This window comes from Papaver somniferum, chromosome 9 (genome assembly GCF_003573695.1).
Source record: "Papaver somniferum cultivar HN1 chromosome 9, ASM357369v1, whole genome shotgun sequence".
Classification (NCBI taxonomy): Eukaryota; Viridiplantae; Streptophyta; class Magnoliopsida; order Ranunculales; family Papaveraceae; genus Papaver; species Papaver somniferum.
The window spans coordinates 129,799,789-129,811,626 of NC_039366.1; the positions used below are offsets into that span (position 1 = coordinate 129,799,789).

Below are 11,838 nucleotides of genomic sequence, written 5' to 3' on the forward strand. Positions count from 1 at the left end.
AGAACATATCAACTTTGTTTCGATGATTTCACATAGTCGAAACTTAGTGTATTCATCAAGGAGTTTATAAATATACAAGAAAACTCCTACAATATTCCACAGCCGCACTCCCCACAAAGATTTGGAAATTAAGCACAAGTTCAATAAAGAACTCTCCCTCATAAAATGTCATTCCCGAAAGAACAACAAGAGCGACCTTACTTTCGCAAGAAAAGAAGGATTTCCTTGGACATTAATAAATCACATGAAACATGAGTTTGTATCCAGAAAACTCAATTAAACTAACCACAAGAGAACCCATGATTAATATAATCGTAAATGCTCAACATAAGAGAACTTACGGAGCCATACAGTACTTTCACATAGAAGTGGATTAGGGACAGATCGATATTGCGGAATATTCAAAGATTCATTATATTTTTCATCAATATTTGCATAATGACACAATAGACTTAATCTTTGTTATCAAAAGTTCATTCTATCTTCCATCAATGTTTGCATAATGACATAATAGACTTAACTTTTGACATATATGGGACAATCATAGTTCACAGACGCAAACATACATATCTCATAACAATTTTTGCAATATATTAAACCAATAAAGATTAATACTACAAAATCATCTTCCAAATAAACTTTAGAATTCAAATAAATAAATCTAAAAACATTGCAAGATGAAAATCGTTGGCAATAGCAATGTGTAATCACAAAATAAGATATTCCAAACCCTAGTTATCCTTATTAAAACACAAGAAAAAATTCTCATAAGAAATTTCCTAGACAAATAAAAATCAACAAGCTAAAAACAAAAACACTCCTAAGCCAGCGAAACCGATCATGAACTGGAATCAAAGAGATTTTTCAGAACCCTCACGAGTCTTGAGACCTTTGAGCTTATGATTGACCGCATCCACTGCTTCTTCAGAGAAGATATCCTCATTGAGAAGATCTTTAACATATGTTTTCCTGAGAACAAGGTCAGAGTTAACCATTTTCAACTCAGTTCTTAACACATCGAGACCCTTCATAGTATCAACGAGCTGCAGTTTTGCTTCCTTCAAGTATTTAAGAAAATCATGAACCACTTCGGCGACACGATCTCCTCATTCTCAACATATTGATGAGAATAGGCATAGTAGCATGAGGTTTCAGGATTTTGACCATCAACATCTACTAAGGTTCTTTTCTTGCTCCCTTTGGACTCGAAACCAATACCTTTATCAAGAAAACCTTTTGCAAAATCACAAGTGCGAGAAGGTGACGACATTCTTGACAAAAATAAAATAACCTAGAGTATGCGTACGTGACTCAATAAGTTTGGTATTTAAATGGTTTCTTAGAGACGGTAAATTTTAGGGTTTCTAAAGAAGTTTGTGACAAGTAAACCATGGGTACCCTTACGAATACAACTCGAACCCAAAAGAGAAACAAAACTAAAACTGTAATGTACCCTTTTACAAGGTTAAACGAATACAACAAAATTTCGCTACGTGAAGATTTTCTTTCACAATTTTTGGCTCAATAAATTTTATATTTCCACAAAGAGAAAAATTTAGAGCACAAGAGTAGCAGGCAACTTGGTTGCAACAAAAATATTTTCAAAAAATAAAATAAAACATGAAGAGATTCGAGAGACACAAACAATACTTAGGCAAAGCTTATTTGTAGACAATAGTCTAGCTATGGGCGGTAAGAAAATAACTAAGTTAAGCAGAAAGCATTTTGCCAAGAAGTATACCTAATTATAAATCTTACTCAACAGGATTTTTGTGAGTAATAATTCAACCCTTGTGATTAATTAACACAAGTATGAGCTTTACGCTCATCAAATGAATATTGTCCATGGTTGATTCTCTTTTTCCTTCTAATTTTTGGAGGAAACCCTTTATGATGTGAGAAAGTATCATAAAACTTACTATCATCAAAATATGAGGCTAAGTTCGAATCCTTACCAGAAGAAGTTTGTATGGAGGATTTAGACATCCTATTGATAAGATCCTTATATCCTTCAATTATCAGATTAAGGTTGTCCTTCATATCTCCATTGTTGTTTCCACCTACTGGTACCTTTTTCACATCTTGAACATCATTATTCACAAAAGATTGATAAAAACCTTTATGAAATCTCCTTGAACGATTTGTATTATTACTACAATTGGTTCGAACGTTCGACGAGAATATTGAACTGACTTTACTGGAAGAATTCACAGGGAGAGTACTAAAACCAATAGGTTTAGACATCTGAACGTCAGTTACACCTTTGAGTATTAAATCTAAGGTGTCTGAAGTCGACCAAGGTAATTTTCATTCTTCAGTTTGCTCTTTCGTTGAACATGTCTTTTTGAATCACAAAAAAGACATACTTTCTGATCACCGGAGTGATTAGAGTGTGTAGCATTAGACTTATCTTTAAAAGATTTCTTCCTTCTATGAGACTTGGTAAATCCATGATAAGTGGAAGAACCAAGTACTTCTTTAGCAATAGGAAGGGTTTGCAGTTTAGCTTCTGAAGTTGTTTTCATTAGAGAAACATGATTAGAACTAGCCACGTTTTCTAATATCACAGCAGGGTCAGAAGAGATTGGTATGACGGACTCCACAGAACGACCTTTATCTTGAATAGAGAGATTACTCCATAATCGTTCTATTTCAAGGGCATCATCTTTGATTTTAGCCTCGATTAAGGTTCGGGAAGAACAAACAACATCATTTTCCTCACGAAGAACCTTTAATTTGGAATCATGATATTTTTCCATACCAAACATTGTATTGACCTTGTGTTTCAGCCTATTGATTTCAATTGCCTGGATTCTAACAAGTTTTAGAATCACTGCACTTTCTTGGGCAGCTTCCCTTTCTACTTCAGAGTCAGACTCTTCAGTAATATAATCAGGGTAACACATATCAATACTTGTTTGTTTCGTGTGAACCGCATGTTCATCTATATATGAGATCGACAAGTCTTTCTCTTTCATAGATTTCATAGAAACAAAACTTTTATTTCTGGTGATGCGTCAGAGATAGCATAATTGTCCATAGAGTCATATTTCTACAAACACAGAATTATGAGGTCTGAAACGTGTTTACCTGCTCTGATACCAATTGAAAAAGCGGGGGTCTAACAACCACACCCAATATTTCGTTTAGGAAATCTGTATGGACTAACTCCAATATATTTCCAAGAGAATCAACTAGATAGTCAGACTCAATCAAGGAAAATACATCCAAGAGTTATATCTCAATTTATCAAATCGATCTGCAATCGAACGGATAGAAATTTGTGAGCCGAATTAATATGAGAAATAACTTGGACGGTACCAAAGACCAATATCCAAGTGTCAATCAATTTCAATCAACAACCAAAGGTTGGATCCATCAATTGATTGAACTACGCACAACCTGTGATATTTTAATTATATAAAAATATAATGCAAAAAATAAATAACACAGACACCAGAAATTTTGTTAACGAGGAAAACGCAAATGCAGAAAAACCCTGGGACCAAGTCCATATTTGAACACCACACTGTATTAATCCGTTACAGACTGTATCCTACTACAAGTTAACTTCGGACTGGAATGTATTTGAGCCCTAACCAATCTCACATTGATTAAGGTATAGTCGTGTTCCTTACGCCTCTTGAACCACGCCGGATTCTGCGCACTTGATTCCGTTAGCTGATCTCACCCACAACTAATAGTTGCTACGACCTACAGACAAAGACTTGATAAACAAATCTGACTCACACAGAAAAGTTTATTGAACAGATAAATCTGTCTCCCACATAAATACCTACGAGTTTTTGTTCCGTCTTTTGATAAATCAAGGTGAACGGGAACCAATTGATACACCGGACTTATATTCCCGAAGAACAGTCAAGTAATATCAATCACCTCACAATAATCTTAATCGTATAGTAGCGAAACAAGATATTGTGGAATCACAAACAATGAGACGAAGATGTTTTACTTTTTATCTTACCTATCGGAGATTGAATCTCGAGCAAATCTTAGAGAAAAGTACTCAATATCATAGAACAAACTAAGATAAGAACACGCAACTACAGAGAAAATAGTTGGGTCTGGCTTTAGAATCCCAATGACGTCTTTAAGTCGTTAACTTATAATGATTTTATGAAAAACCTAGGTTAAAGGAGAATCGACTCTAGTCGCAACTAGTATCACACAGGAGGTGTAGGGATTAGTTTTCCCAATCGCTAGAGTTCTCCCTTATATAGTATTCAAATCAGGGTTTGCAATCAATGCTACCTTGGTAACGAAGCATTCAATATTCACCTTTAGATGAAAACCTGATTAGAGTCAAGCTAATATCTTTCAACAGTTAGATCGAACTTAACTTGTTATACACAAATGAAATATGACTTCATTTAGATATGAGTAACCGTACCAAAACGTGTACACTTAGTTGGCTCAACAATAGTTAACCGAAGTTAGCCATATGAACACTTTCATATCAACCTTGTTCATCTTAATCACAATTAGTTCAAATGACTCAAATGAAACTAGTTCTAGAGTTGTTCAATTGTTTATATTCTCATAGAAGTATACAAGACACAATTGAAGAAAAATCGATTTTGATTCACTTGAATCAATTCATAAACTTTATAGCCACAATTTGCAAAAGATTGCATTCCTTATTATATAAATGTATATGTTCCTGAACAAACCGATTTTAGAACTTAACCCACTCAAGTATGCAAACAGGTACGCATACCTAAGTAGCCGGACTTGGTCTGGGTTGGCCAGTATGCGAACGGGTACGCATATTGTCGTACACAACGAAACTCAGTTGAATTCCCGGACTTGAACTTTTAAGCCGGTACACATACGGGTATGCATACTAAGTTCCCGGAATTCAGGTATCAAACCAGTACGCATATGGGTATGCATACTATGGTTCCCGAACTTCAATTATCAAACCAGTACGCATACGGGTATGCATATTATGGTTCCCCGACTTGGAATAACTTGCAACAGTTAGCAAACAAGTACGCATACTGTGTTATATCCAATCAATGGTTAATCGTTCTAAATTCCATGTTGATCATTGAAACATTCTTGGAAGATGAGAATAACTATCTCACACAAACTATTAGCTTCAAAGCAATTTTCAAGTGATCACCGAGTCTACATCAAATGACTGTCTCACACAAATCATGTAAGATATTACCAGGCGATTTTTACATGATCATATTTGACTTTCTTCAAGAATAAAGATGAACTTGGTTAAAGCGAAAGGTTACCAACACATATTTCTAGAAATATGTCAGCGATTTAAACTTAGCTCGAACATCAAATGTGTATAACATAAAGTCTATATAGTTGTACAACTTCTGTCTCAATTGGATCTAGAATAGAAATAGACTTCTGAGTGGTAGATGAGTTCAAGTCTCCACATACCTTTTGTTGATGAAGTTCCACAAGCTCCCCTTAGTAGTTTTTCGTCTTCAATCGATGAACGCCGTGAAGTCTAAAGCTCAACTACACATTCTATCCTAATCCGAGACATAACTATAAGTAGACTAGAAATCAAGACTTATAGTTTTGACAACTAAACTTGACAAACAAGCTTGAGATATCAACGCTTGCGAGTTCGACAGAGCAGTGCTCTAATAGGTTTATGCAATTTACTTAATTGAGTATCCGCCTACTGCATAACTCTCCACTTTTCCTCAAAAACCAACAAATTGTTTTTACCCATCAACATCACGGTACATAAAATAAAAGCAAAGGGATACAATCAAGTGAGCACCCAAGCTTTAAAGGAAGTAGTGTTGTGAAAAAAATCTATATGGTTTAATCAAGTGGATCCAGAAGAAAATCATTAAGATGACATATCCTTCGTCAAAAGCCAAAGCACAAGTATCAATTGGTAAATACAAACCATTTTATAAGATCTTTTAACTTATATAACCTGGCTAGTTTGAGGCCTAGAAGGATTATTTGACGCCTATCACTAGATGATAAAATCGAGTCATTATGAAGTAACATCAAAACCCCCTTATCCAACTATTTCCATTAATGGCTAATATGTCGTTATTCATTAATGTTAATTCGGGTGATTAGTTTATGTTTAATCTTGTTATGTTAGAAATCAACTAATGTTAATTCATCGTCAAAACATGAAATTTTTTTGATTTATTTTATCAAACATCAACCCATAATCGGCGAATGTTTATGTACTCATAGACCGATTCGAAGTTGATGTTCTTCATTCACGAAGAAGACGACGAGTCGGTGTACATAACTTACTACATAGACCATTTGTGAAATTAGCTAGTGTTGATTGATCATCAAAACATGAAAATTTTGACTATTTTTTTGTTGGAAAATTATCAAAATTTTGGGTTCAAGAACAATTGGCATATGTTCGTTATTTTTATGGCCAATTATTCTTGATGTTCTTGATCCGTGAAGAACATCAACCTATAATCAATATATATTTTTATTTTTATGGCCGATTGATCGCAATCGGTTGATACAATCCCCCACAAGTGCCGATTTAAAAAAACAAACTCAAAAATGATAATTTTTTTTACATATAAATAAGTCCATAATCGGTGGATATAGTCCCCGTGTACCGATTGTAAAATAACTAAAATTCAAGAATTTTCTGCAAAATTTTCTTTCCAGAATCAGTTTACATAAATGCCTTCATCAACTGATTGTAATTTCTTCAACTGTTTTGCTCATAAATTCTTCGTAGGATGTCGAAATGATTTCATTCTTTCTGTGTTGAACTCGTATTTTCATTTTTTATAATATGGAGATAAAAAATTATGGATTTGGACAAGTTGTAATTGGTCTTTGGTAGAAACTCAAACAAGCTTAATAAATCGGCTGATATTAGCATTAACTTATATCAATTGTTGTTGATGTTCATCAAACACGAAGAACGTCAAGCCAAAATCGGTTGATGTGTGTACACTATGTTCATCGATTCTGGGCGATGTTTTTAGTGTTTGATGAACATTAACCACAATCGGTATATGTAGTAGATCTATGTCAACCGTTTTTGGTTGATTTTCATAGTTAAATCATTGATGAATCCCTCTTGAGGAACGGATTAAAGGAATCTAACTCAACTACTCGAATTATTTTTCGCAGAAAATATTGTTCACACCCAAAAAAAAATTAATTGTTTGTAGAATGAGGTTTTAGTTTTTGATTATCATGAAAATTGAAACAAAAATTAAGTTTTAATATTTTAATTAAAGATTGTTAATACGAATGACTTATATTCTTATATTTACTTTAGATAAGTAAAATTATTAAGGTTAATTCAGAGGGTAGTTTAATATTTTCATAAGACACATCGTATCCCCCTCTAGGCTGGGGAAGAAAACATTAGGCCTGAAATTATCCTCCTAGGCCCAAACTAGCCATGTTATGTAAAGACTATCTAAGCTCACATGTAGTAAGGTAATTAAGTCAAGAGAAATGCAAGCCAGGTGGTTGCTGCTTTGGCGTCACAATGCATGGCAACAACATCTTGTTTATATGTGTTCCCTCCTCCTTTCTTGAATCTGAACTAGACATCTTTCTATGATGCCACGGACTATGTGACCATGTGTGGCCTTGATGCCAGCTCTGTAAACCAGTAATAAATCATCTTTTCCGATAATTAGAAAGTCTAGTTAAATTGGGACCTATGCCACTTAATTGGGCCCTTGGATTTTTTCGTCCACCCCCATAAAGAATGATAAGGGGTGTCTAAGTTTGATGAAACTATCATTTTACCTTCTATCAAATATTAGTACTACTAATTTGTCCTCATCAAATCCTAATCATAATATTAAAAACTAAAATCAAACTCATAAAACTAAAATCATAAAATTGAAAAACTAAAATCAAAATCATAAAACTAAAATCATAAAATTAAAAACTAAAATCAAAATCAAAATCAAATTCATTTTCATCTCCACTTCAACTGATTCTTCTTCTTTTCTTCTCAACCCAATCCTATAAACTAGGTTTTAGTAACATAAAATTGCTCAAAAATTGAAAATTTTGAAATCAAATTTTTCCTGGTTTATCAGAATCGGTTCACGTTAACGTATATGTGATCCGATTGCAAATAAAAACGGTTATGTTCATGTCCACAAAGACCGATTGTCCTTGATATGTTTTCTGGTTCGAGAAATTTGAACCAAAATCGGATTACATTAGCACTTATAAAAACCGATTGTTGATGTATAATGTTAGAATCGGATTTTATATGTGCGTCGAGTAAACCGATTGTTGTTCTCAATTTTTCTGTATCGTTTTTTTGTTAGAATTGGATTACATGGGCATTCTTATAAACCGATTCATGTTGTGCAATGTCAGGAATCGGTTTTTACACATGTATCGTGTAAACCGATTCTGGTTAACCCATTTTTTTCAGTTAATACTCGATCATAAAATGAGTATGAAATCATACTCGATTTCATTTCATTAACTTGGGTATAGAATGAATTTTAATTTTATTTGATGTTTAACAACAAATAATTCACAGATAAAAAAGAAAAAATTTACCCACAATCGGTTTACGTTCATGCCAGTATAAACCGATTATGGATAATCGGTTGATTTTCATGTCCATATAAACCGATTCTTGGTAGAAGCTAGTTTCAAAAAATCTCGGTATGTTTTTGAGGTTACAATCGGTATATGTTTTTGATAACATATACCGATTTTGAGTTGGTGTTCTTCAAAAAAATTTAAATTTACAAATTTTTTCATGTTCAGATGATTAATTAACACAAGTTAATTTTACATCTAACTCTATATTTTACCACTAATCACCAGAATTAACACTAATTAATCAGGGGTAAATTAGCCATTAAAAAATAGTTGATTAAGGGATTTCTATGAATTACTTCTTAATGATCCTAGCTTGTCATGTAGTTATAGGCCCAAATTTAATCAGATAAAAAAGAGAGGGGAGGACAGAGAAATTTATTCCGAAATCAAGAGTGAACATGTAGCGATTAATAAAAGGAGTGTCTGGGTAATACATTGACTTCGACCAACCACCTTCCTGTATGGAAACAGAAATACCCAGTTATATTGATCCCATCGATAAGAAAATCAAGATAGAGGTGGTATACTGGTATTATAGCAATGAATAGACGAGCTCAACGTTCACTTAGATACCTACCACGCCATGAAGACATTTTTGCGAAGAAGCTTGTTGTAACACCATTATTGCAGTGGGTGTGCCTTTCCATACAATACAGGAGTTAATGCATTTATCCTCTATGTGGAACCTTAATGCCGTTCCCGTGGCAGATGAAAAGGACAACCCAGTTCCCAAGTCCCAACTAAGAAACAAAAGAGGTAAAAGAAAAAGATAAAAAATCGAGAAACGAACAAATTGGACCGGTACTCCTCCCATCCGATAAATTTCGTTTGAACCAGCAGGCGTATTAAGTCGCAGTATCCCCACGCTTATTGTGCTTTAATTTTATTTTGGCACAAAACCTATTTTAGGCAGGTAATTTGTTATGACTTGCAACAAATTGTGGCGAGTTCTGTCAAGAAACAGCAAATTGTGGTGGGTAGGTCCGAAGAGAGTAAAAATACAGTTTTATACTGTACTACACCATTTTGTAGTACACACTTGCACCGTATATACCGGTACTCGTACGTATTTTCCCAACTCCCCATAAATAGACTTCATTTCTCTTCTCCGTCTCTCCTTGACAGAAAACAAACCAAAAAAAAAAACCAGCTAGAAAAAGAGAAGAGAAAGAAATAAATGGATGGCAGTATGAACCATGGGGGTATGCAAATGAATCAAACAATGGGTATGAGCAAGAAGAAGATGATGATGCATATGTCATTTTATTGGGGTGATAGCGCAACAGTTTTATTCCATCACTGGCCGGGGGATAGTACTGGTATGTACATCTTGTCTTTGATTTTGGTGTTTGTATTGTCTGTGTTTGTAGAATGGATTGGTCATTGTTCAATTATTAGAGCTGATTCTAATCATGTTGCTGCTGGAATTGTAAGGAGTATAGTGCATACAGTTAGGGTTGGGTTAGCTTACTTGGTTATGCTTGCTGTTATGTCTTTTAATGGCGGTATCTTCATTGTTGCTGTTCTTGGACATGGTTTAGGGTATTTTGTATTTGGGTCACAGGTTTTTATGAAGACTGATAAGAATAAAACTCTTCCTGATTTGGGTTGTTGATGAATTGGGGATCGTTGGGAGGGGTTTTGGGTTGAATTTTAGTTAGAAAATGTTTGTAATTGATAAATTAATAAGAACTGTTATAATTTTCTACAAGCTAATTTAAACCCCATTTTACATTTTGAGTTTCATTTGATGTTTTATTTTTTTGTTATTATTTTCTGTAAGACCTGGGAATGGATTTTGAATGGATAAGTAAGACCTGGGAAACCCATACAAGACAGGATGTAATTGTTTTGGTTTTTGTGATTTTTGGATTATTTAAGAGCAAGATGAAAATCTTGAAACAGAATTAAAAAATATTCATGAAAATCAAAATGATGGATGAAGATGATTCCACAGGGAACTTGGAATCACAAATTGTTGGGACATGCATATTACCTGTGACGACAAATTAGATTTTTAGTTTTGGGTATTGGAGTCGTGTGGATCTTTGTTATGAACTGAGATATATTTTTTTTTGGTTCTAATTTCTGTTTACATTGCATTAAACCAACTCGGCCGCTTTGAGTTTGCCAGAACTTAAAAATATCTAGATAATGCCCTCCGAGTCTCCGTCATGTAATTTAATATTAGGTAAAATTCCATTCTTGTGATGCCAAGACAAGGAGGATGGCGATAGAAACAAAAGAAAGTTGAGTTCCAATGTAATGACAAAGTTGGGAACAAAATACCATATGTTTTAAACGCAATTCTGTTCCTTCACAAGTTCACAACTCAAAAATTACAATTGCAAAGAGTAGAAAGAAAAAGAAAAGATATGGATGGAATGGGTGGTGGTAACAAGATGCAAATGACATTCTACTGGGGTATGGCTACGGAAATTTTGTTTAAAGGATGGCCAGGCCATCAAACAGGTATGTATGTATTAGCTTTGGTAATTATCTTTGCGCTTGCAATGTTTGTTGAGTTTCTTGCATACATGGAATTCGTTAAATTTGGGTTGACGCCGATCATGCTAAGGATACTGCAGCTGTGAAGCATGGTATTGGTGTTGGATTACTTTACTTTGTCATGCTTGCTGTCATGACCTTCAATATTGGTGTCCTCATAGCAGCAGTGTCTGGTCATGCGCTTGGGTTCTTTTTCTTCGGCAGTCAGACGATTTCACCAGTTAATCCCGAAGTATAAAGAAGACTGATACCGTGTATTTCTCAATATAAGGGTGCTGGTGCTTATGTTTCATGTAACTGCAATAATCATGCTTGTTCAGTTTTTTGTTTCTCAATATGTAAGGTGCTGCTGGTGCATATGTTTTCATTTAATAGCAGTAATCATGCTTGTTCAGTAAATTTTTATTTTATTTTTGTCTATTTTGTTATATATTTATATATGTGGAGTAAGAACTCGTTATATTTCTAGCTGAAGCTGAACTCGTTATATCTGAAGCTGTGAAGATTTTGAAGACATGTGAAAACTTTTTGGGTTTTATGTTTAAGAACAGGAATGGCAACGAAGTGGCAGATATTTTGGCAAAAAAAGCGCGTAAATAAGGAATTCATAAACAACAATGGGTGTTGATGTCACATTTTTTAAATTCTGCTTTACTATCTGATGTTTGTTTTTCTAAAATTCAGCTAATATTTCTAGCTTACAAAATGGAGTTAACATTATGTAGGTAGACACCAATATCT

General features: G+C 34.1%; 2 protein-coding genes across 2 annotated transcripts; both read left to right on the top strand.

Annotated features, from left to right (window-relative positions):
* The first annotated feature begins 9,692 nt into the window (after positions 1–9,692).
* Positions 9,693–10,323, top strand: LOC113309892 (copper transporter 1-like). The gene has a single exon (XM_026558412.1). It carries the CDS (start codon positions 9,767–9,769, stop codon positions 10,202–10,204), a length of 438 nt encoding a protein of 145 aa, XP_026414197.1. The 5' UTR covers positions 9,693–9,766; the 3' UTR covers positions 10,205–10,323.
* Positions 10,324–10,434: 111 nt separating this feature from the next.
* Positions 10,435–11,443, top strand: LOC113309893 (copper transporter 3-like). The gene is made up of 2 exons (XM_026558413.1): positions 10,435–11,135; positions 11,168–11,443. The coding sequence occupies exons 1-2, from the start codon at positions 10,965–10,967 to the stop codon at positions 11,333–11,335; spliced, it is 339 nt and encodes a 112-aa protein (XP_026414198.1). The 5' UTR covers positions 10,435–10,964; the 3' UTR covers positions 11,336–11,443.
* Positions 11,444–11,838: the final 395 nt, after the last annotated feature.